General features: G+C 39.3%; 1 protein-coding gene across 1 annotated transcript in view; it reads right to left on the bottom strand.

Moving 5' to 3' along the window:
- LOC118826373 (neurobeachin-like) overlaps window positions 1–27,307 on the bottom strand; it is a 228,458-nt gene that overhangs the window by 59,369 nt on the left and 141,782 nt on the right. The window contains exons 12-15 of the mRNA XM_036597338.1: window positions 15,029–15,226; window positions 13,198–13,331; window positions 7,179–7,287; window positions 5,403–5,555 (exon numbers count right to left, since the gene is read on the bottom strand). Of these exons, the coding sequence (XP_036453231.1) occupies window positions 5,403–5,555; window positions 7,179–7,287; window positions 13,198–13,331; window positions 15,029–15,226 (594 nt within the window). The remainder of the gene's footprint in view (window positions 1–5,402; window positions 5,556–7,178; window positions 7,288–13,197; window positions 13,332–15,028; window positions 15,227–27,307) is intronic.

Raw genomic sequence — 27,307 nt, 5'->3', positions numbered from 1 at the left:
CAAGCTAAGCTGCTATTGAGCTTTGTTTATCCTGATCATCAAGCATTTTAGCAGGTTTTGGGGGGTGTCAGTGTTGAACATAGGGGGCTCAAAACATTTAAGTGACCCTTATTTGTCCCACAACGGGGAAAATTCACCTCCACATTTAACCCATCCGTGCAATAAAACACTGCATACACACTGGTGAACACACACAGTGGGGGGCAGTGAGTACACTGGCGGAGCGATGGGCAGCCCTATCCATGGCACCTGGGGAGCAGTTGGGGGTTGGGTGCCTTGCTCAAGGGCACCTCAGTTGCGTACTGTCAGCTCAGGGGATCGAACCAGCGACCCTCTGGTCACAGGGCTGGTTCCCTAACCTCCAGCCCATGACTGCCCCCCCATCTATATATGTTCAATTGTACACTGACAATTGTTTTCAATGTAATGTTCATTTACTAATATGAGTGTAATATTTGAATGAGTTTTCATTGCAGTTACCATCATCTTTTGTGTTAAGTGTTGAAATGGTACTAAATTGGTAACATGTTCTGAAGCATGCATACTGATATGTTTATGACTTTAAGGTTTACATGCAAAAACTTTCTGTTTAAATAAACAAAAGCTTTACTGCAAATTCTGCCAGGGAGACTCCAAAGCTCCAATGTTTTCAAAATGACTCGACTTGCACGTCTGCTTTGCTGCTTTCAGATGCTGATGTTTTATCATTCCCCTCCTTCCTCCCCACCACCAACAGTTGGTCCCCGCCCGGTTGCCTGAGGGGTTAGGCTCCGCCCCCTGCCATCCCTATACGGCAGGATCTGTGAGGGTCTACACGTTTGAAGACCTGAGTCGATGACAGGGCCCAAGCCAAGGACTTCAACTTACAAAAATTGTTATCTATCGAATTGTTAAATATAATTGAGATTAAACTACTTTTTTCTTTCTTCATGTTCGTCTCTGGAGTCTTTCTGGTAGAACTATTTTCACATGACCATTTTCCAGCCTCACTTAATCCATTAGAATTAAACAAGCTATATGTTACTTAACTGTGATTTTAAAGCTGATATGTGCAAATTACCTGATTTTAAATGGCTGCCTTGTGCAACCAGTCAAATTCCATATATGGACTGTATGGACTAAGCAGTGAATGTCACAAGTCGAAACGTTGACAATGTTTACATACTACATCAAACTGTTTTTTAAAAATCAAGGGAAAATCGGGTTTTCCGTGATATCGGACCTTGAATTACAAACGTTTTCTCCTCTCTTTTTTTTACTATAGTGACAGCACACTAACCATTAGACATGATAGTGAAATGTAGTGAGGAACCTGTAGAGGAGAATGGGTCTGAGCTGGTCTCTAAGGCTGTAGGCTAACCAGGACTTTAGACGGCACTGCGGCACCGGTCTCAGAGGATGGGAGGGAAACACTGATGAGTGTAGATAGCTCTTCCAATTAAAGCGTGGCTCTCCCAGTAGAGCTCGCCCAGAGCCGACAGTAAGTGAATATGATACTAGTGTGAAGAGCTGACTTGCCTGGAGGGGACCACCAGTCTGAGACCACTCTCATACTCATCTACAAGAGACAGACAGACAGCTTCTGCTGTTTACTGGGTTTACTGGAGCACTCTACTGCAATTTATCACCTACAATTTACTGCATCTCTCTATCTCTCTCACACACAACTCTCCCCCTCTCTCTTGAGCTCTCTCACCCAGGTCTCTCTCTCTGTCTTTTTCCCTCTTTCACTTTCAGTCACTCAATCAATTCTCTACTTCTTTACTTCTCACTCAAGTCTCTTTCTCTTTCTCTCTCACCTCTCACTCAAGCAAGTCCATCTCTCCCTCTCTCTCTCTCTCTCTCTCTCTCTTCATGTCTCCCACCTGACCCTCTGTCTCTTTCTCTATCGCTCAACTCTTTTTCTCTTTCTCTTTTTCTCTCTTCGTCATTCTCCATTACCCTCTCTTACTCTCTCTATTTCTATTTCTCTCTCTGTCACCCTCTCTTTATTTCTCTCTCACCTAAGTCTCTCTCTCTCTCTCCCTCTCTCTCAGCCAAGGCTTTTGTTCTCTCTCTTTTCTCGTTTTTCTTGCTCTCTCTCTCTCCTCTGAATCTACCCTCTCCTCTCGATCTCTCATCCAAGTCTTTCTTTCCCTCCTTGTCTCTCTTCCTCAAACAAATCTTTTTCTCTCACTCTTTCTTTCTTGATCTCTCTCACCCAACCCTCTCTCTTTTTCCATCGCTTACCCTTTCTTTTTCTCTCCTTCTCTTTTTCTCTCTTTGTCACTCTCTCTATTTGTGTCTATTTCACTCTCTCAGTCACTCTCTTTCTTTATTGCTCTTTCCTCCAAGTCGCTCTCTCTCCCTCTCTCTCTCGCTCGCTCACCCTACTATTTTGTATCTCTCTCTCTCTTCTTGTCTTACTTGCTCTCTCTCTCCTCTAAGTCTCTCCTCTCCTCTCCATCTCTCACCCAACTCTCTTTCCCTCCTTCTCTCTCTTCCTCAAACAAGTCTCTTTCTCTCGCTTTCTTCCTTGATTTCTCTCACTCGACCCTCCCTCTCTTTCTCTGTTGCTCACCCTCTCTTTTTTCTCTCCCTTTTTCTTTCTTCATTATCTCTTACTCGCTCTCTCTCACTCTCTCTATTTGTCTTTATTTCTCTCTGTAACTCTCTTTCTTTCATTCTTTCTCCTCCAAGTCGCTCTCTCGCTCTCTCATCCAAGTCTCGCCCTCTCTCCCCTACTCTCGATCTTGCTTACACAAGTCTCTCTCTTTCTCTCTCTCTGTTCTATTTTCTGAGTTGTGGCTGGTCTCCAGAGATGCAGCAGCCTCCCTCTCTCCCTCTCTCTTCTCTCTCTCTCTCTCTCTCTCTCTCCTACATGTATTTCCACACCACTCTTATTTATTCATGAAGGGTCCTCATGGCCTGGTGGCTGAGCCGAGTGTGTTTGGCACACAGAGCGTCGTCCCTCTTTGATACGCCTCATCCACTCCTTCACGGGTCATTACAGAGCGCAGGGGGCCAAATTTCAATCTTTTAGCATTTCAAAACAAACTTCCCTCTGAGTTTACAGACCAACTGTGACGACAAGCAGCGGGTGCTCAGCATGACAAAACTGCAGAGGACCATAAAAAAATGATCACTTCGCCTCGACTCCGGCAGCAACCTTACATGACCCAGAGCTGAGCTACGACAGTCAATATTTCAACAGTTCTAACTTCAAAAGCTAATCTGAGCAGGAGTGAAAAAACGCCTCTACACGCAGAACAAATAGGCCATCTTCATCTGCGGCTCTGACACACACTTTCTCTCACGAGCGCGTACAACTCTGCCTGCTCTGCCTGCATGAGTAACTGGAGCGATCAAACTCACACTTTTTGTGCAAGAAAAATCTAATTTCCATCATTTTGCATTGAACTCAAAATTCAGTTGGTCACCTAAAAGACTGAAGTTGCTTTTTTAGTTTTAGTTAGTGTTACATTAGCTACACAAAGGCCAGTGTAGCTAATGTAACAAGTAATGGAAACTTACATACATACATCATCTAAACCGCTTAACCTTCTGGGTCGCGGTGGGGTGCTGGAGCCTATCCCAGCTGTCATTGGGCGGAAGGCAGGATGCACCCTGGACAGGTCACTGACTGCATGTCTTTGGACTGTGGGAGGAAACCCACGCAGACACGGGGAGAACATGTAAACTCCACACAGAAATGACCCTGGTAGCCCGGCTGGGAATCGAACCCAGGCCCTTCTCGCTGTGAGACGACAGCGCTACCCACTGCGCCACCGTGCTGCCTGTAATGGAAACTCGCTGCTTCAACCAGCTGCCTCAAACTGTACCGAGTTCTTAGATAATAGAAATACACGTGTTTATGTAGTTTTTGCCAGTGTACAACATGCTATTATCTAAATGGACAAAAGTACAATCATATGGTCAAATTACATGTTTTTCTTGCCCTTTACGGAGGACACAGTCCTGCACATTTTAATATATAACTGCTGTTTATTTGCTGACTTTAACATAGGACATAACGTGGCCTGAGCAAAAGTTATAGCACATTTTATAGCTTGTGTTTTATTTTTTCCTACACAATACACTCACCAAATAAATAAAAGTTGTGCACTGAAATTTGCAGGAAATTTCCTCATTTAAGTTATTTTAACTTAGAAAATCACCAAAACATGTAATTTGGCCAGGGGTGTTTAAATTTTTGCATATAACTGCATGTTGCATTGCTAAAAAAAGGGGGGCAGTCCTGGGCTGGAGGTTAGGGAACCAGCCTTGTGACTGCAAGGTTGCTGGTTTGACCCCCTGAGCCGACAGTACGTGCTTGAAGTGCCATTGAGCAAGGCACCTAACGCTCAACTGCTCCCCGGGCGCTATGGATAGGGCTGCCCACCACTCCGGGCAAGTGTGCTCACTGCCCCCAAGTGTGTGTGTGTGTTCACTAGTGTGTATGTGGTTGTTTCACTGCACAGGTGGGTTAAATGCGGATAAAGGGTAGTTTAAAAACAGCCAATTCTGATTTTTTCTATACTTTTGTAATGTCCCACAAATTTTCTCTCATCCTTAACAAAGTCAGTCAGCTAAGATTTCTCTGACGTCTAAAGTTTACTTCTTTATTTTTTCACTCAAGCTACAGTCGTATGCCAAAGTTTGAAAAAGACATGTTTTATTGATTTTGTAAGTGAAAATAAGTTCATGTCCTCAACAGTAAACAAACAAACATGGCATTATTCTGCACGTTTTGGTATATAATTTATATTTATTTGCTGACTTTAACATATTGGAAAAATTGTAAAACATAAAATAGAAAATGTGCCATAACCTTTGCATTTTATCTTTTATTTTTTCCAGTATGTTAAATGCAGAAAAAAAAACAAAAGGTAATTGTGCATTAAAATGTGCAGACATATGTTCTCTGTACAGGAAATTGATTTATTTTCATTAAAAAAATAAATAAATAAAAATCAACAAAACATCATTTAACAGGAGAGCCCAAGTTTTTCCATACGACTGTATGCGACTAATATAACATTCACATTTATGTATTTGGCAGACGTTTTTATCCAGAATGACACAGACTAATTATGTTACAGAGCAATTAGGAGTCTTGCCCAAGGACTCTTAGTGGTGTGATAAAGATACTGGTGGAGATCCTGTTTGTATCCTGTTTGCCTCCACTGAGATACCAATCAAGGCACTAATTGGGTTATATTACACATCGCCAACTCCAGCTGATGCTGTGCTACACACTGTGCACCTCTTCACCCTCCACCTCTCTTCTCCTCTGGCTTTAGCACTGCTCTGGTACAGCAGAGCTATGTTTAGCTGTTCCTCACTGCAGCGTGTTGACAGGGTGAAATATGTGTTTCGCTGGGACAGCGGAGGTGACCCAAACCCCACTGAGGCGCTCTCACCTTGGCTGGGGTGTGGATCCAGATGGCCGCGTTGAACAGGATGTGGTCACACAGCTGCTTGAGGAGAGGAGCACCGTGGCTCAGGCCATCCAGGTACTTTGCGAAAGACAGGAACTGCTCCAGGACGGCTCTGGTGATGTGCACCCGCGACGACTGCAGAGCAAAACGGAGCACAACATCAAATACACTACAGTTCAAAAGTCTGGAATGTGTGCTTTTTAATAACATTAACCTATTTTTGTTGCAGAGGCATAAAAAAGGTGATCTGAATGATGTTAGTACTCTACAGCTTTAAAATCGTTTGCAAGAAGCTACATAAGTGAAGAGTTTTAAGAAGCTGTAGATGATTCTAAAATGACAGACAAAGCTGTATAATATTGAGAATTAAGTTTTAACACTAACATCCAGGATTTCATAAATCTTAAGGCTGATAGCAAGAAATCACTATAAATAGATAATTACACTACATAATTTACCATTTTAACTTCTTTCTGTTTTTTAAAAACTCTTGAAAAACTGCAAAAAAAACTTTGGTAATTTAAATTTTTAAATTTGTAATTTCTTGTCATTTTAATAGTTGTTTTTTTTTTAATGTGCAGAGAAAATAAATGATACACAACATAGTAAAAAGACACTTAAAATCTGTTTACTAGAGTTGGACATCGCTTTTAGGAAAAAAAGGATTCTGTATAGTACAAAAAAGGTTCTGTGACTTTCGAGGAATTCTTCTACAAGGATATAAAAAAAAACATACAACAGGTCTTCAGTCATGGAGATTATGAATAATAAAATCAACAACAACAATAACAAAAACAATGTTAATAATAGATGCAGCACAAAATATAATAACTAAGCCTTTGTTTTACTTTAATTAAAGGATAGATTTCTCTCATATTTTCAGTGTGAGATTGAGCTAATTATCCACAAAGACATTTTTTCTTGACAAAGCGTGGCAATAATTATGGAGCTGACTTTATAACCACTGCTAGCTTTACTAAAGAACTCTTGAAAACCCCTTTTTAGCACAGCTCACTGTGTATGTGTGTGTGTGACTCATTCTGCTTAAAAAATAAAAATAAATAAAAAACTTAGAGTTGCAGTTTGACTTTGGAGTCAAACGAGGACTTTCACTTTGAGCAAAGTTGGTGGGTGATTAGTGCTGGCTGGCACCTGTGGGGTGGCCGGCGTGGGCTGTGGGTGAACGGGGCAGAAGCAGATGGCTGGCTGTGTGTGAATGGGACAGCTAACAGCAGGACTGCTGCTACACTCAAACTAACTCTCAGGTGCTGTCTCACATTAACACGCACAACCTGACACAGCCTGGCTGAGATTTATCTTCTGCTAAGGCTCCCAAAAACAGAGCACAGATTTTTAAAATAAAACAGTGGTGTAGAGAGAGAGGGGGGGGGGGGGAGAGAGAGAGAGAGAGAGAGATGGATGAAGAGGAAAAGAAGATGAGAATGATAGATGAGGAAGAGAGAGAAGGATGAGGAAAACAGCAGAAGAGAAGGAAGATACAGCAGAGATGGGCAAACACACACACACAGTGCTCTCCTGATCACCCGATTGACCACTGCTGACTGACACAGGCTCAAACAAAGAAAACCAGTTACACTGTGTGACATTTGTTCATCTATAACTATTATCATCCACTCTACAATATGGTCATAACTTCATGGCACTTCAGAGACACAGAGTCATCACAGGTCATGCTAACCGCATGCTTCCTATCCAAAATTATATATATATATATATAACTGCCGAGATGCCACTAACCTTTTCCAGCAGGTACCCGATCACCAGGAAGCCTTTCCCTCCCAGCATCTGCTCCTGCATCGCCACAGAGCTCTTCAGCAGCTCCACCAGGAAGGCCAGGAGAGTCGCACTGCAAGACACACATCAGCACAAGACATCAATACATGACCCTCAATAATGTGCACTCTTCAAAAGGAGACATGAGACAGACATGAGAGGACAGCATTTTTCTGTCCCTTGAATTCAGACAACAACTTCCAGTCAACAACATCAACAACAAAAACTTTGTTCTATTTTAAGTGCTGTCAAGTTGGTTCTGACTCCTGTGAACCATATGGATACTGTTTCCCCAGAACATCCTGTCTTCTGTCTGGGTCTTCAGGCTTCTTAAAGGCTTGTACATTCTTCCACTGATTACTGCCATCCCTCCTGTTGCAGATCGTCCTTGTCCTCTTTTCACTTCAGCTGTTCTAAGCATAAGTGTCTTTGCCAGTGGGTTAGTTCTTCTCACAATATGTCCAAAATAAGAGCTTCAGTTTGGAGCTCCAGTTCTGGGCTGCATTTGTTTGTTTTCTTTGCTGTCCAAGGAACTCTCAAAATTCCAGGCCAACAATAAAGTTTAATGGCATTAATATTCTTCCCGTCCTGCTTTCTTTTTGTCCAGCTTTCGCATCCATTGAGAACCGCAGAAAAGACTGAGCTGAAGTTCCATCTTATCACTCTGTTCTTTAACTTTCCTTCTAAGGGCCTTCAGATCTTCCTGATTTCATGCTGTGAGTGTTGTGTCATCCACATAACGATGGTCATTGATGCTTCTTCCAAGTCCTTCAAATACTTGATCATCTTCTTCCAGTTCCGTTTCTCTTTTTCTATGTTCATCAAAGTATGCCGTGTCTAACTCCTTAAACTCTGTTGGAGTGGTGAAATTCTTTTGATAACTGTCTTTGGTGCTTTGAGCTAATGAAAGACAAAGGTACCTTTATATGCTGCCTGTTAAAAGTTTGGGGACACTTTTTTTAAAACTCTTTTTCACAAATAAACACATTTCCTTTGCTAGTTTGCAATAACTAATGTATGATAAATATTATGCACAGACAGATGTTCAGATATTGCCATTTTTTGTCAAACAACTGACAAAAGCTCTATTTTTTAAGCCCACTAATTGTATCCCTTGTTGTGACGTCAGCCCTCATCTGCACTCCAACCTCTCAGTTAGGGTTGTAACGGTACATGTATTCGTCCTGAACCATCACGGTATGGGCATTTAGGTACAGTGCATGCAGTCATACTGAGAATACATGGTATGTGCGAAGACTGGTGAATGTAATGTGAAACAAAATTTTACAAGCACAAATTCCACCTGGAAACCTTAAGCTGTTAGCAAGTTAGCAGTCTAGGGAAGAGCTTCCATCTGCAGCTAGTGCCAAATGATTTGGTCTTTCAAGGCTTCATAACTGCAGTATCATCATAACTCCTGACTACTGATGAGCTGTGAGGCTGAGTTTAAGGTGTTTGAACAGTGAGTGAGAGGTGAGGATACCAGCTATCAAGGTAAATAAAAAGATTTTAAAAACCACAAGCCGAAATTAAACAAATGAAATGAGACTTAGCTCTACCCACAGCCTGCAGTATTTTAGCACCTGTGAAGAGATTCAGCACAAAGTCTCATGAATTCTTCTGTGTTTTCTCTGCTCCCAACTATAAAATCACAACTGAAGTTGAACGGTCACCGTTCAACACGTTAGTTAATGTTAGTAACTTTCCCCGTCAAGTGCAAATCACCCACACTACAGGCTGTGCAAACTACCTCTGGGGGGGACTGTATGAAACTAGGTGGAACAAACTGTAACTCGCACCACAGTCTGTTCAAAATAAATGAAAAGAAACTTAGCCTTATGCTTTTGGGTGTTTTTGCTGATTTTTTCACACTGTGACAAACTCGTATCAAACTGCGATGTCCAAATCGCAGTGTGGACCAATCTGTGACTGTACCATTACACCCCTACTCTCAGTTTACAACATCACTGGTTTCCATATGTGCTTTTAACAATAGTTTGGAAAACTGTCAAAACATTATTTAGGCAAAATCTGCTCTTTACCAATGAAGACACTTTAAGGAATACAAGCACTGCAATATATACTATTAGCAAATAGCTGCTAACTAGACCTTTGCAAAAACCCAACTAATTATTATTATTAGTAGTAGTAGTATCAATTTTATTTTAATATTTTATTGCAACTGTTTTATTTCATTGTAATCATTTTACTGTTCTATTCTAGTAAATAATTTTAGTTTTCTTACTGCTTACTATCTAAGTTGGTTCTTTTATTTCATTTTAATGTGTTTTCATTGTCTATTGTATTGATATTATGCCTGTTTTCTATTTGAGCTGTTATTTCTATTTTATTTATTATTTATTTCATTTATTTTTTATAGAAATCTTCTTGTCTTGATTGTTTTTCATTTGTTTTAGTTGGTAAATTTCATTTCAACTTTTTCAATCCCTTGTAATTTGCCCGGCTACATTGTAAATTAGGGTCACCCTCAATGTACTTCCGAGTCAAAATAAAGGCTGATTGTTTGATTGAAACGTTTGACAGACAGTGCACATACATTTTTAGACATCAGTATCATAGAATATATGCTATAAGTGGCAAATCCCTAGAGAACACTCCATGATTTTGCAAAGTAGCGACTGACGTTAGATTATACAGCAGCTCATTGTACAGAAAACACTGATCCTCCTGCAGCCTCACAGTTAGAGAGAGAGAGAGAGAGAAAGAGAGAGAGAGAGAGGGAGAGGGGTGAGACCAAGGGCGATGAGGAGTTGTTGGGGACTGAGAGTGGGCACAGCACTCTCGGAACAGCTAAACCAGGATTACAGTCAGCTTTAGGCTGGTCCACTAAGCCCTGCAGAATGGCCTGGCCAGCTCAGCTCTGGCCCTCAGAGAGAAACACCGCATTGACTCTTTCATTCAACATCAGAACAGGCTAAATCAATGCACACCACTGATGAATACAACCAACTTTAACATCACAAATAAGTCAGTATCATTAAGGGATGACACTGATGTTAAGGCACTAATGAACCTAAACAAAATATTGCTGGCCTGAATCTGGAGAAAAGCATAAACAAGAACCACCGTCGGCCTGCTGTGGGCATTCAAATGAAGGCTGTAAACCACTTACTGTAAGAAGAACAGATATGTGAACTGTGATGGGTCATTTTTTAAAGGAGCATTACAGCCAAAATGAAAAATGTAACCATCCCTACATCTGTTGTAAACATGCCTAGTTTCATTATATAGCAGCGCTGCAGCAGTGTCTAGAGTGAGATTCTTCAGTTTAAAGACTAGAAAAAACTCTTCTGATGAGGTATCGTGAAGGTGGGAAGAACTTTTGAAAAACTACAACTTTGGAAAGTGGTTCTGGGAGCAGACTGTTGGAAATATTTTTATGATTTACTTTTACTAGCTAAAATTTAAAGATTGTGATCTGGCAGCCTCGATATCTTGCCTCAGTTTGGCTTCTCTTCTCTGGCTGAAATGGTGAAACGCTCTGACTGGTGTTTTGTGGTGAATAAATCACCAACCAAGGTAAGAGGTAAAAGTTACACTAATGCTTGGTTAGCAGTCAGGATTGGTTGACACCACAGGGATTCCCCATCAACAAATTTTGCGAAATGCATGCTGGGCATTGTAGTAAGAGAACACTGATTAATCAAAACATAAAAATGATATGAAATCTGGAATTCTGTCACACTGATAAGGCTGAGGGACACAATGCTGCACTACAGAACACTGCACAACATATTAAACTCTAGTTTTAAACTCTAGTTTTAGGATAGAATTTCCCTTTAAGGTATCCTCTATCAGCAACTTAATAAATGCAGAGAATATGACCTACTGATTTGTGCAGACTTCAGTTTTGAAATACACCAATGAGCCAAAATATAATGACCCCCTGCCTAATTTGCTGCTGGTCCTCTATGTGCTGCCAAAACAGCTCTGACAGGTGGAGTCGGACTGACTCTACAAGACCTCTGTGGTATCTGGCACGAAGACATTAACAGCAGATTATTTTCAGTCCTCTAAGTTGTGAGGTGCAGGGTGCGTTTCCTGAAAGAGGCCACTGCCATCGGGGAATGCCACTGCCATGAAGGTGCTTACGTGATCTACAGCAATGTTTAGGTAGGAGGCATGAGTCATCCACATGAATGCCCAGACCCAGGGTTTCATAGCAGAACATTGCCCAGAACATCACACTTCCTCCACATGTTTGTCCTCTTTCTACAGTGCCTCCTGGTACCATCACTTCCCAAGGTAAATGGCACACAAGTACCCGGCCGACCATGCAATGTAAAGGAAACAGGACTCATCAAACCTGGTGACCTAAGTACAGGGGTTAGCATGGATACTCTGACCCGTCCATGGCTACACAGCCCCATATGCAGCAGGATGTGATGCACTGTGTGTTGTGACACATTGCTCCTATAACCATCATAAAAAATTCTACTTGTGCCACTGTAGCCCTTCAGTTGGTTATGACAGGATAGACTTTCCGTTTCTAGCATATAACTCAGTCATCTGGCCATGATGATGTGGCCCTTGTTGAAGTCGCTCAGGTCTTCACACCTGCTTATTTCTCACACATCCAATACGTCTACTATGAAAGCCAACTGTTTGCTTACTGTATAACCTAACACAGACCTTGACACGCATCTTTGAGAGGTCATAATGTTTTGGCTCATCAGTGTATAAGTTCAGAGATTTCAGTCAGCAAACTAATTTAACAATGTAAAAAAGTGTACTTGTTAGATTAAAATATCTATTAATATTAATAATCAATATTAATAATATTGGAATATCGATGTATTGAGTCAACTTCACTTTTTGATCCAGTGCACAAAAATGCACCAAAAAACAGATATTTAACCTCTTAAACCATCAGTGTCTGTGTTTACTTACAAAGATTTTTGCCAATCCGATTGAATACATTCTGATTATAAATTAAGACTGAGGTGTTTATCTGTTCACTTTACTCAACAATCTGATGGAAAATCTCTGTTTACATGCGCACTACAAATAATCAGATCCAAACTTACACACATGCATAGAGTACCACTTAGTGTAGATGTTAGATGAGTGAGATGAGCAGCAGTGAGCAGTGCTTATGTTTTTAATTGCTTTAAATGATGTCAGACTCAGGAAAACATACATCACATGTCCTTATTAAAGAAGGCTGAGAGGAAGACGTTGTGTCATGAGACACATAGGCTGGACGCCCGTCCCACCGCTGTCTAGGGTTAGGGTTAGAGCTCAGAGCATAAACTTCATCTCCTCTGCAGACCATTTTCTGCTGCCGCACCGTTATAAACTTTTGCTATGATGCGAACAAACATGCGCAGAACATACTTAAACTTTCTGATTGGGAATGTAATCAGATACACGTGTTTACATGGCTATTATTCTTATATCCGACAGATTATTTACAGGATTACCCACCTCGTTCAATCGGATAGGAATTGTATTCCGAATGGCCTCAGTCAGACTAGCCTATTCCGATTTAGGTGTATTCATGGACATATTGTATTCCAATTGAGCTATTAGTCAGATTAATAACAGATTATTAGGCTATAGACTCACACTTCATCTCCTCATTCTCATACCTACATAACTCACATATTAATTTCATAGTAGTTGCCAAATAATTAACAGCAGTATTACTGAATAATGTCTTAAAATTAATACTTCAAATCCAAAAATGGTGACCGTAAGTGAAATGCTAATAAAAACTGAAAGCAGAGATCAGTTCATTTTCTTTGGCCTGTAATAAATTAAAAAACAAATTCCAACTTTTCGGGAAATTGAAGGCTTTTTAACAATCTCTCTTTCTAGTAGTAAAGGGGCCTTGTGCTTTCTCCCTAGCAACTCCATTGTACTACATGCCTTATTATATACTGGATATAAAATAGCTTTTCTACCATAAACCCCGCTGTGTCCCTGGTCAGATAATCAAGGGTCAGATAAGGGCACTTACCAAACAGTGGTCTCCACCTGGCTCTCATTGTGCTGGTGGAAGTCGAGCTGAGCGAAGAGAGGGAAGAGCACCTGGATGCCCCCAATAGAATGGATGGCGCTGTGGATGGAGTGGGTCACAATGGCCTTCACATCCTGCAGGAGAAAGAAAGAAATAAGAGGGAACACAGGGAAACAGAGTGACTCATGGGAGTATTTTTAACACTGCTCTTCAACGTTGACAAATAAATCCCAGCAGGTATTTACAAGAATCACTTTATTAAAAACAGTCAAAAAAAAAAAAATCTTGTAGCTTTAAAACAATAACTTCTAATAATAACTTCTAATAACGTCTAAGCGTTGGCCCTATCATCAGAAGATCGCGAGTTCGATCCCTGGTGATGCTACAGCCATCCGTAGCTGGGAGTCCAAGGGAGCACAATTGGCCTCGCTCTCCCTGGGTGGATAGGATGGCCCCTTCCTCTTCCCCCATCACTCAGTGCGATGCTAGTCAGCGCAGGCGTCTGTTAGCTGACGTAGCAGATCTGGTGGTTGGCGCTTTCCTCCGAGCGCGTTCGGCTGTCTAATGACGTTGCGTGAGCGGCAGCTCGAAAAGAAACGGTGGGGCTTCACAGGTCTCGGAGGAAGCCTGTGTTAGCCTTCACCCTCCTAGCGTTGATAGCATCGTGTGATTGGGGGAGTCCTAACTAGCGGGTGGAATTGGAGACGACTAAATTGGGGAGAAAAATCGGGTAAAAATTAAAAAAAAACCAAAAAAAACATTAACTTTACAGAACAAAAAGCTACATATACTTCCTGTAAAGTTGTGCTGTAAAGTGAAATGTTTTAAAATTACAAGAATTTTTTTTTGACTCTGTAAAGTTTCTTTTTTACACATTTCTTCATATACATTCATCATAAAATATTCCCACAATGCAAAGGCCAGTTAGGGCTTTAAGGTGATGTTAAAAAAAAGCATGAAAAAAAGAAAAACCTTGTGGAAGAAGAAACAAGGGCGGGTTTTTCCTGTAATGTAAGCACTGGATTTACAGTTTTCTGCACAGTTAACACCGAGCAAATAACATGTCTAATTCGTCAAGCACTTCCCTTAAACCATATTAAGTTGTTACATCATCCCAATCTTCATATATTTCATTTAACAATCAGAAAGACCACTAGGTACAAACTATTCATATTTGACAAGGAGATTTGATTTGAGATAATTCACTTGCATAAGGAAGGAGAAGGTCAAGCAAAATAAGTGAAAAAACTGAATTTTCTAAAACTAGGATTCATAACAACCAAGCAAGTCCTGGTAGACCACCGGAACTGTCACTGTCCGATAAACAGAACTTATAGCTTTCATCCTTGAGAGAAAACCAAGCTGCTTCATATCCGAAAAAGGTGTTTCTATCCATCCTTCCACTGTGATAAGACAACTCAACACTATGAGTCTGAAAGGATATGTAGCTGTTAAGAAGCTCTTACTGAGAAAAGAAAACAGACAAAAAAGAACATTTGAGACACAAATAGACCAGTCCAGACCAAAAGGCGGACAAACTAAATACTGAAAAAACTTGTACTTAATGGTAATTTTGACTAGACATGAGATGAATTAAGGATGGTCTCTACCTTTTGCACAGTACTGTACTTGTTTATATAGTTTAAGCAACCATTTTATAGAAAACAGTATGACACAATGTAGCTAACAGTGTTGTGTCTAAACCAAAACTTAACTTGTTTGGGCAATTAATAATGCTGATTGTCCCTAGAATGTTGAATTGTTTATGTTTTCCTATCATTACAGGGACATTTTGTCCCCATAAAGAGAATAAAGCTGAGTATACACACACCTGCAGCATGAGGGCGTGTGGCGAGTGGACAAAGATGGAGGGATTCTCTCTGGGCGATGATTCCAGACACAGCTGGGCGTCCGTGGCTTTGGCGTTGTAGGTGAAACAGATACTGCTGGCCAATTTCCCATCATACAACACCTGTTTATGGTGTTCAGCCAGATGGATGTCACTCTCTGACTTAAACTTAAAGGTGCTCTGCAGGGATAGACAGAGAGAGAGAGAGAAATGAGAAATGTTCTGGACTACAGTGACAGATACAGCACCTGTAAATGGCAGGTGAAGCCAGTAAGAGAGAGGAAAGCAGAATTGATGTGGAGAGTGAAAGAGACTGAGGGTAAGACCTGGATGAACAGAAGCGTAACGGTATAGGAGGAAAAATCAGAATACATAAGGTTGTCTAATGCCACGTATGGATCATTCTGCAGAGCTGGTTCAAAGACAGAGTTCAAAACACACTTCAGACTTTTAACTATCTTTGCCTAATACCGCGCAGAAACACAGTTCAAACATTTCATGAACCCCTTTGATTCCATCTTATCACAAGATCTTATGTGACTCACATCTCGAGTTATGAGGCTGTGAAGAGGGCTTAAGAAACACGTCATCTGCCTCTCATATGTGTAACAGGTGGATTCGCGTGTCCGTCTACAATTTATGTGAAACTGACCAGTGGACACCCAGGAAATCACTAAGGACTGACCCATCACGCAATAAGCCCTTCATTCTTCATTCAGTCCACATCAGAGACACAGGTGAGAGAGAGCAGAGATTGTTCTGAACATTTTGATATGAAACATATGGCTATCATGTCGAATCTTATTGAAAGAACTGAGGAAAAGCCCTTCGACCCCAGAGGGTTTTATTATTATTATTATATTAAAACAACTGATTCAACATTCCATTTGGTCATTATCAAAACAATCATAACACACAAAATGCAGGGCTGTGGTAAAAAAAGTATGAGCTAAACCTTGGTAGTTCGGTAGTGACATGAAAATGTGGAACAGCATTTTTAAAATAAAATTTTAGTTTTTTTAACTCATGATGAATTAAATTTTATACTCATGATAAATGTAAATATCTCAACTTCAGTTTATTTTGAAAATGTAGTCGTAAAAAAAGTTTGCAAAAGTTGGCACCCCCGGTCAAATTACGTTTAGTGAAAATAAGTTACACATCCTCCACAGAGAACACATTAAATATGACACTTTTCATATATAAGTGTACAATTTTTCTGAGTTTAACATGTTGAGAAAAAATTAAAACATGCCATTTAAACTTTTGCACAAGCAAGATTTTATGATAATGATGTAAAAACAAAAAATCAGGAAAACAATGGACTTGTGAGGTTACTATGACGTAATTCATGTGATCTCAGGCCAACCTGAAAATTGTAATCATCATGACATCTGTTGTGAACATGTCTTCTCGCCTCCAGTGCCAAAGTAATCTCTAGAGCAAGATATTCCAGTTTAAAGAGTATAAGAAAACTTCAGATGAGGTATCTTGAAGGTGGGAGGAGCTTTTGAAAACTGTGACTGCTGTGAGGTGGACACTTGAGAGTGAGTTGTCTGAAATGTTTTTCTGTAGGATTTATTCATGGCCATGGGGGGATTTCCAATGGTTATATGATGTATTTGAGTAATGCATGCTGGGTATTGTAGTGAGAGATGATGGACAAAAACACAAAAAGGATACAAAATCATGAATTCTGTCAAAATGATGAGGCTGGGGTTATTACGTAACGTATTAAACGCTAGTTTAGGCCACAATGCCCCTTTAATTGCTGCCTCCTCTAAAATGTAAATTAAGTATCTGAAGTATAAATAACTTCACCAAAAAACATCTTTAAATGGAATCAAGCCAGCTGTAAAAATTGATCCGCTAAGCTGTTTCCCATGCTTATTACCGGGGATCCAGCAGTGTCAAACCACAGCGAAAGATTCCTTTTAAGTAGCGATTAATATCATCTAAAGTCTCAAGAATCTGATGAATTATGAATGAGCTGAGTGGCAAGAAGACCATCAGGGATGGAGCTGAGGAGGGGAGATGTGGGAATTCTGTAATTGAATCATCATTTGTAGTGTTGTTCCTGCTGTCAAATCACACTTATACTGCCAACATCTGCAGTCAATCCACTGAGAGAGTGATGTCATCCAGATGTGACCTCCTCTTTCACTATCACTGCTGGTAGAGAGTCTATGTTTAATTGCTTTGTGTAAATACTGCATTCTTCAAAAATGTTCTAATGCCATAGAAGAACTGTTTTTTGGTTCCCAGAGGAACATTTTAAAGGATTGTTCATTTTTGTAAATAAGACGTGTGAATGGAAGTTTTAAAAAACTCAAATAATGTAAAGGTTATATTCAAACTCACGTTCAGATTGTGGTAATCTCTGCATTGAGTGTTTCACAGCTGTAATTGAAAACAGACAAATCTATTCCTTTATGTTTGACGAGGCACAGTTTAAAAATGCAAAGTGTGTTGTGGACACTAGAGGAATGCTTTTCATCCATGGGGTTCCTCCAACAATGAAAAGAAGTGTGCTTTAGAGGAGTTTGCAATGGCGTTTTCTGAACAGCCCCTTGGACACCTCATGCAACAGATATTAAAATAATTGCAAGTAGATTACATTACAGATACCCAGAGAACACCACATAATATTATGCATAATGTATGTATGCATATCACTGACGTCTATTCAATTTGTAGGGATCAATTTTCAGAGGAAAGCACTCTCAGTGATGTTAAAGCAAACTTCAGTAATTAAAGAATACGACAATTAAATGGTGACATTTCCAGATGAATCCTGTGGGACTGAAAGGGTCAGCAGAAGAAAAATCAACACACTCCCAAAGGAGTAGAAGAAGAAGTAAATCAGTTACTGGAGAGACGAAACTGAAATATCATTACATGCTCTGTTGCTCATTATCTATATCTATCTACTATCTAACTCTCTATCTATATCTATCTATCTATCTATCTATATATATATATATATATATATATAAATACACACACATATATATATATATATACACACACACACACACACACATACACATATATATATATATATATATATATATATATATATATATATATCCACTCCATGTAATGCTTCTTGAGCTGGATAGCAGCTGCTTGGCCATGAAAACCCATTTCATAAAGCTCCCGATGCACAATTCTTGTGCTGATGTTGCTTCCAGAGGCAGTTTAGAACTCTATAAAGAGTGAGGCAGCCAAGGAGAGGCAATATTTTTCAAGCTACACACTTCAGCTCTCCATGGCCTCACTTTGGGAGCTTGCAAGGTCTACCACTTTGTGGCTGAGCTGTTGTTTGCTGTGGCATCCTACGACAGTGCCACATTTAAAGTCACAGAGCTCTTCAGTATGACACTTTCTACTGCCGACGTTTGTCTATGCAGATTGTATGGCTATGTGTTTGATTTTATAATCCTGTTAGCAATGGGTGTGGCTAAAACACCTGAACTCATTTAGGAGTCCATACACTTTTGGCCACATAGTGGATTTCCACCTGTGAGGTGCCAAAGAGACATAAACTGGATGCTCAAAATACATGACAGAATTTAAGTATAAACATTCACCCAAAAGGAGCAGGACAACAGGAGACAGAAGCTATTTGACAGGACAGGACAGGAGAAAAGAGGAAAACGAAAGTACCCCAGCACAGAATAAGACAGCACAGGAATGTTGTAAATGTCTTCCCTCTCATGCGCTATACTCCAGTGGCAGTTAGAAACAAGGCTTGGCAGTTGCTAAGCAGGTGCGGCATTCTAGCAGGTTTTATGAATATCCTCCAAAGACGCCTGAGACTCGGCCAGTGATACAATCCATCAGTTTAAAAATATGTCCGCTTATTTTCCACTGCTCTGCTCCAACGCACCCTTGTTGATGTACTGCAATGTCAGTTTATGGTGCAGCAGAGAAAAGCTGAAATAGTCCGGACGTTTCTAACGTATGATGGAAGATTTTCTTCCTGAATAGCAGTACGCATCTTCCTCTATCCTGGTTCATGCTCTTGTTATCTACAGTAAATACCACACTGTACAGAAGTCAGAGACCCTTTTATTTATTTAATATCTACTCCAGTTGAGTAGTTTGAGAATGTTAAGTAACTTATTCAATTTTCAGTGGCAGGAAAAAAGCAGAAAATACATGTTTAACAGACAATTACACCCAGTAATTAATAAATGTACTATACATTTTGACTATAGGGTGTGTCCACACCTTGCCTTTATTACAGCTTCTATAATTTGGGAGATTTCAGTTTTTCAATGAAATCTGCAGAGCTATTTTGACAGCTACACATCCTTTCAGACTCATAGTGTTGAGTTGTCTTCTCACAGTGGAAAGATGAACAAAAACACCTGTGAATTTTTTCCAGATCAGTAACAAGAGTGGAGATCTCTCAAAAATGAAAGCTTTAAATATTATTTATCTGACATGGCAATTTGGGTGGTCTATCAGGTTAAAGGAGTGCCACATCTTTCAGTCCAGTTTCAGAAACTCATGTTTTGTTTCACTTATTTTCCTCTGGCTTTCCCCTTCTCTTCCTTATGCAGGTGGATCATCTTATATCAATCCTCTCAGAAATATCTCCTTTAGGGATTGTAGATGCAGATGAGAAAAGAAATGTGAAGGCAGCTAAGGTGAGTTTGGGTACTTGCTTGTGTGAATGTTAGTGTCTTGTAAAAGGGGAACATAATGTCAGTGACTCCTTTGGGAACAGCCTTTGTTAGGAGGACACAGCTTTTACAGGTTGGTTTGAAGACAGGAAGGAGCTGAAGTGGTCTACCTACTGCTAGATTTGATATTATGCTTGGAGGCTCTCGTCTAGTTTTCTGTTAAATATTTTTCCTGACACTAAAAATATTCATAACTGTTACTTAACGGCTGTTTTGATTGGATATTATACAGACTAAAGCATGATCTCTGAAAGGGTCGTCTACTGTTAAGCACTGTTAAGGTGGTGGTCACATTAAAGGAACGGCCAAAATCAAACACAGTGTCCCCATTATTCCAAATTTAGTTGATCAGCCAAGAAATGCTGCCTGAACTTTGCTTCTTTAATTTTGCACTGAAGCTACATGGTTAATGTAGCTGATAGATACTGCAAGCTGGAGTGGAGTGCAAACAGTGTGTAACATTACACTTTTCAGCAGTTCTAGTACATTATTTGGGTGTTAACAGTGTACTACCTCCTGCTTCAGTTTACAGTGGAATAAACTATTTGTGCTAAAAGTGGCTGATGCATTATGAACATACACAGTTTGCGACACAGTTTATCTGTATGTTTGTCCATTTTTATAGAAACAGTATGTCATACACTGTCAGAAACCACATAAGCAAGCCTATTTGGACTATTTGCACTACTATTCGAACAACTAGATACAGTCTGAGGAAATGCCAATTTATGGGGTATAACCACTAATTAATTTACCTCCAGTGCAAAACTAAAGAAGAAACTAAATTTCACACATCAAACATGTTTTGGCTGATCGACTGTTTGTTTCAATTGGGAAATTGGGAAATTGAGATCTTTACCCTAACCGCCATTTCAACGTAATAACACCACTCCATTAGGAACACATCCTATGGTAGAGTACTGATTTATGTAACATCTCTCTGAAGTATGACGTTGTGAGTCTGGGGCCTGAGGAAGGACGTCTGGCCCAAGGCTAGCGGTGTAGAAAGCTAAGGCCAAAGGCAATGCCCCAGAACATTCTTGCAGGCACACAGGCTCTTCCGCAGATCACAGTGTCTACCTTCAGGCAGTGGAGGCAACAAGACATCAGTGAAGGCTGAGCTAACTGACTCCATGATAATATTTCACATCTTCAGCATCTGAATATGCAACCAAAATACTTGCTGTAATAAGCAAGCAAGGCTGCAAATGATTAATTATTAATGGTAAACTTCTTATTACCTTAACGACAGTGTTTCCAAGTGAATATAGTTTCAAATGCTTAGAATCAGTGAACAATTCAAAGAGGCAGTGGCCTACAGACAAATATAGCAGCCAAAGCCTATTTGTTCTGTAACATCTCTTAATTCTTGCTCAGTATAAAAGTAAAGACAGAACAGTAAGTAGAGCAGTGTATAAATATACTAAACTTTTAGAAGATATTGCTTCTGTTGTGCAATACCCTTCTAATGTCATTACAGTATTGTCCAAATGTCTGAGATCACTCATCGTTTATTTAATTTTCCAAACAAAATGGCCATTGAATACAAGTTCTTCATTTTTCAGGAGATATTTCTGAGAAGATTAGATATAAAATAACCCAAGATAGTTAAAAAAAAATATATATATATATACATATATATTAAAACATACAGAGAAAATTGGACTATCAACCATATTAGACCTGGTAGACCAACACAACAACCATTTAAACAGCACTTAAAGCTTCTTTGAGAGAGGAGAAAATCAAGCTCCACTCTTGATTCAGATCTGAAAACAACCACAGGTGTTTCTGTCCATCTATATGAGAAGACAACTCAACACTATGGGTCTCAAACGATGTGTAGCTGTCAAGAAGGCCTTACTGAGAAAAGGAACCAGACCAAAGAGAAGAACATTTAAAGCCACTGGAGTTCTCAGAACAATAGATTGACCACCTCAGAGTCTAGACCTCAACATCACTGACTGAGTGTGTTTGAGATTATTTGGATCATGAGGAGCAGAAAATGCAACCAACTTCTAAGACTGAACTTTAGAGGAGTGAAAAAATATCTTTACAGATTCCTTTTAAAAACTGAAAGCGAGTCACAAAAAAAGTGTAATAAATGCTGAATGATGGAAAAAATATATATTTACTTGTTGATGCTTCTGTGTATTTTAGAAATACACTGAAAAATGAATAACTTGTATTTAATGGCTATATAATTATAAACAACAACATATATAACAACAAATTACATTTTTGCATTTCTAACATTTTCAATGTCAAAAATATGACAACAAATTCAAATGATAAAAGTGCAGCAGTCTAAGTGTTGGCTCTACAGCCACGAGATGGTTAGTTTGATGCCTGGCGATACTATCCTTGGGTGGGTAGAATGGCCTTCCCTCTCTCCCTATCACTCAATATGATGCTAGTAAATGTGGGAGTGTGTTAGCATAACAGAATTGGCAGTTAGTGCTCCCCTCCAAGCATGTTAAGCTGTCTAATGATATTGTGTTAGCTGTCTAACGATGCTGTATCCAACAGTTTCACAAAGATGCGATAGCAGGCTTCATACATCACAGTACACCAAAACATTTTCATGATACACAATACGATATTTAGCGCTTCTTTAATTTAGTTTATCATTTGAATCAAAAAGAACCAGCAGTACCACATTTAACAAATCGCTGTGTTTCACAAGCTGCTCTACAGTACATGAAATCAAACAGTCAAATTAAACAGAACCAATTATTAGAAATGCACAGTGACACTGGAATCATATCAGCATCAGCTGAAACAGCTGACATTTGCTTAAAGAAATATCAGAGTGTTAATGGAATGCTTTCTAAGGTAGATGTTGACCCAGTTTCTACATTTAATAAATGGCATCAGCAGATATGTACATGAAAATACTGGATATCAGCATCAGGCCCACCAATCCCACATAAGTGTATCCCTATGAATTATATACTTTTCATAATAAAACATGCAGTTGCTTAGCATTGTTTAAGAATTGTCCACAATGTTGTCAGAAAAGCATATTGTGATGTAACATGATGCAATTTATCATGAAACCTTAAACATCATCATATTTTCTACTGCTAATTACAACACACTTTTCAGAGTAAAACACTAATAAACGCTAATTTTATTATGAAATCAACTCATCAGATATTTTCTTTAATAAGGTAAAGCCGCACTGTACTGCACAGCATTATCGGGATATAACAGCAATCAAGCATTAAAAGGGTGTAAACATTTTGCTAAAATTAAGTGTTTTTATTGTGACAATTCAGGGTTTTTTATTCATGTTTGTGCAAATTACAGAACCCGTCTGTATAATGTGTTTTTGCAGTTTAAAATGTATAACTGAGATGTTCTGTGTATGTAAAGTGAAAAACATGGTGAATATATATGTTCCTTGATATATCTATATAGGCCTGGCAAAACAAATTTCTCAAATGTCAGTTTACAGTAAATAACTGGCTACTAAGTTGCAATCCTACTATAGTTGTTAAAATACAGGAGATTAGTTTAATTACAGCTTATTACTGTAAGTGCAAAGCAGAATGCAGCTACATCACAGTAATCTTGTGGTCCAGGTGACTGTAGAGTTACATTATACAGTTGCTATTTTACTGTTATTTATGGTTAATGTAATTCATTAAGTAACTATGAAGGTAAAGCAACAAATACACTACTAATATTACAGTAATTTACTGTAATTTTACAGAGGAATTTTTATAGTGGTAGGGGGCAACTGGATGCAACTAAACTGGAAGAGAAAAAAGATGTTAAAAAAAATCTCCTCATCATCTTCTGACCACAAATGTTGTAGCAATTAAAAAGATTAGAAGCTGCACTTTCAACAGAACATCTCTGCTTGTTTTAATGAGCTGCAAGTGAAAGATAATCTAAAGTTACACTATGCTTTTTGTTCTAAGTGTTATGAATACGTTTTTCTCCACAAATCAGTTTTTATGTATCTTTGATTTCAGCTATCTTCAGAAAGGAAGACTGGTTTGCTCAGAAACTCCAATCCTAGCTTGGGAATACAAGTACATAAACATACAATTACTTCTCTATTTCTCTCTCTACACAGAAACACTCAACATTTCCAGCTACTCTTCCATCTGTGGTTTTAGAAAAGTGGGTTACCATAGTAATCATCTTACTTAAGCCAAACCATCTCCCACCTAAATGCATTTTGAGGTGTTTATTGTCTCTTTGAGGCAGAAATAATGTTCCAAAATGCTTCTTTGTTAAATACACTGTTATTTGCTTTGCAATGTTTCATCTATTGAGATATAAAACTACTATCAGATGTACAGACAGCCTAGAGGACTCATGGGGCCTGCAGAGAAAAGCTACTTTCATCCTTACAACAAACAATTAACCTGCATCGCATCAGGAAACTCCCTCCAGAACACTTCGCAACTACGTGACATGCTGGATGTATGCCAGACGAATCAAACCAAAGGGAAAGCAAACAAATCAATCTGTGACAAAAATCAAATATGTTTGATAAAAAAGAGAAATGATTCACTGGAAATTTATGAGTAACTCTGAGCTTTTTCTCCAGATAGGTGACATGCGAATACATGAAAGGCAATAACTCTGACAGAATGCTGGCATAATGTCCCCTCACCCTCTCCCAGCAATAACTGATGATGTAATAGGAGCTTTTTCGATGCTGTCTCACACTGGGGCACGATTCCAAACCGCCACGGAGCATTCGTCTTCCATGTCAGCAGGGAAGAAGTAATAACAAGAGAGAACTCTGTACTGAGAAAGAAATGTGCTGGAATCTAAAAAATATTTTAGGCTCTTGGCGAACGTAGTGATGGTGACTGAAATCACTGGCATAAGTTCCATCATGCAAGGCTACAAGCACGTTATTCTGTGGTTATTTATTGCTTTGTTTAATTAAGGAAAAAGAAGACTCGATGCAAGATGTGTCAGTCTCATCATTTTGAAAACAGCATGCTCTCTAATGAGGATATAAATATACACAGAGTTGGCAATTTATTAGATACACCTACCTTGGGTCATTTTATAAGAAATGTAATATTTACTTCAGTTAAATGGAAGAAACAAAAAAGTAAAAAAAAAATACATTTTTTTTTGCAAATGTCAACATTTGACTACTTTAAAAAATAAATAGTATTTGTAGCATCGTTTGGACAATGTTTTAAATTTTGTAAAGTGTCAGAACTTAATTCACTCGATCGGCCTTGACTGACTTGTTAGAACTGGTTGGCTGGGTCAAAATTGTCTTTAAGAACTGTCAGCAGACAACAATTCCAGAGTATAATACATTATCTTTAAACCTTGTGCTTCCACTCCACTGCCACTGGCTAACCAGCTGACGGAGGACCTGAAAATGAAGCTAACTGATGCTTACAAAGTAGAGGAAGGCCATAAAAAGATACCCAAGCAATTGTAGCCCTCTGAAATGTCACAAAGAAACGGCAGTTAAGGGGAACTGTGAAAGTCAAGAAGACCAAGAAAATTCTCAGACAGAGCTGCTCGCATGCTGGCCAGAAAGGTAAAGCAAAACCCCAATATGACAGCAAATGACCTGAAGAAAGGCCTAGCTAACACAGGAGTGGTGGTGCACCATTCCACTCTGCAGTGTTGCTTGCACAAACAGGATCTGCATGGAAGAGTTACCAGAAGGAAACCTTCCCTGTGACCTCATCACAAAAGTCAGTGTCTTAAGTAAGCAAAACAACAACTAAATAGTTTTGGAAACAAGTGCTGTGGACTAATTACATAAAAATGGAATTCTCACCAAAAGTATTTTTGGAGAAAAAAGGAAGAGTATTATAATAATATATTATGTAATAATAATATAACAATATATTAACATTGTTATGCAGGGCTTTGAAAGTGAGAAGTAAAATGTTAAACTTTGGGACAGACCCGGTGACCAGTGTAGCTGAGAGAGAATGGGAGTGATATGAGCTGAACACTTAGTATGGGTGAGAACTCTTGCTGCACAGTTCTGAATATACTGTAGCTTTTCAGACTTTACAGGGAGACCTACGAAGAGGGAGTTACAGTAATCAATACAAGACATAATGAAGGCAGGAACCAAAGTTTGTGCATCACTATCAGTCAGGAATGTGCGAGGATGTTACACAAGTGAAAGAATGAAATCTTAGTGAGGGACTTGATATGTAGATCAAAATTAAGTAATGGGTCAAGTAAAACACCAAGACGTCTGACAACAGGTGCAGGCTTGACAATTATATGACCAATAATAACAGAGAAATTAGATGATTTAGATAGTAAAGATTCAGGGTCAACTAGTAAAACTTCAGTTTTATCAGTGTTTAGCATGAGTGGCACACTGACCAGAAAGGCAAAGCAAAACCCCCATATGACAGCAAATGATGCAAAGGAAGGCTTAGCTGACACAGGAGTGCCGCTGCACCATTCTATTCAGTTTTATCAGCATTTTATTCAGTTTTCTTCAGTTTTATCAGTGTTTAGCATGAAAAAGTTATCGTGCACCCAAAGCTTTTACAATCAGTTAGTGTATTGGGAGGGGAATCTGAGAGGGGTATGTACTGAGATGTAATGTCTACAAATAATCTGAAAAGAAGATGGCTACAAGTAAGATGAACAGAACATCATGACAACGGTTCAGCAGGGTGAATGTATCATTTTGGGGTTGTGTGGTAGCCAGTAGCCCAGGAAACAAAGACAGAGAACAGGTAGATGGATGAATGGATTCCACTAAATGTCAGCACATTCTGGAAGCAAATGTAAGACATTCAATCAAGAAACTGAAGGCTGGATTCTACTATAGGACAATGTTCCAAACAATACCTGAAAATTCACCATGAGCTACTTTAAGAAACACCAGCTGGAGCTTTTGGAATGGCCTTTACAGTCGCCTGAATTGAACATCATTGAAAATCTGTGGTTAGATGTAAAACATGCTGTGCATGCAAACCGTGCAAGAATATTGCAGAATTACAAGCGTTCTACAAAGTAGTGTGTGTGGAAATTCCTAAAACAAGAACAGAAATATTCCTAAATGGCTATAAAAAGCGTCTGCAAGCTGTGCCAACAGGCAATCTGACAAAGGGAATGTTATTAAGTACTGACTTAGTAGGGTGTCCAAACTTTTGCACATGCTATCATTACTTTTTTATTTACTGACTTATGTTTAAGTTCATGAAATATAAAGTAAGTATGCATTAACGTTTGCAGAAAATGTTCAAATAGTTTGCTGCAGAGGTTGTGTTTACTTCCCCTAAAAAATTAATTTGGCCAGGGATGCAACTGTATGTGCACTTTTCAGGTCTACAGTTACTGTAGTCGATCTGCTGCTTCACAATTTATGAGCCCTCGTCTACCCCATCCATCAGTGGAAATAGACCACCATAGGATCACTGCTGACCAGTTATTATTCAGGGAGTGGACCACTCTTACCACAGAAGCGAGGCTGACATGTTGGTGGCACAGATGCTGGTACAACTGAACGAGGCACAGCAGTGGTGCCTGAATTTTATTTTTTTGTTTTTCATTCATTACTGCTGCTGTCTCTGTGCCACTGAACTTGCATGTA

The sequence above is a fragment of the Colossoma macropomum genome, unplaced genomic scaffold (assembly GCF_904425465.1).
Source record: "Colossoma macropomum unplaced genomic scaffold, Colossoma_macropomum, whole genome shotgun sequence".
Taxonomy (NCBI): domain Eukaryota; kingdom Metazoa; phylum Chordata; class Actinopteri; order Characiformes; family Serrasalmidae; genus Colossoma; species Colossoma macropomum.
This window is presented reverse-complemented; position numbering and strand designations above follow the sequence as displayed.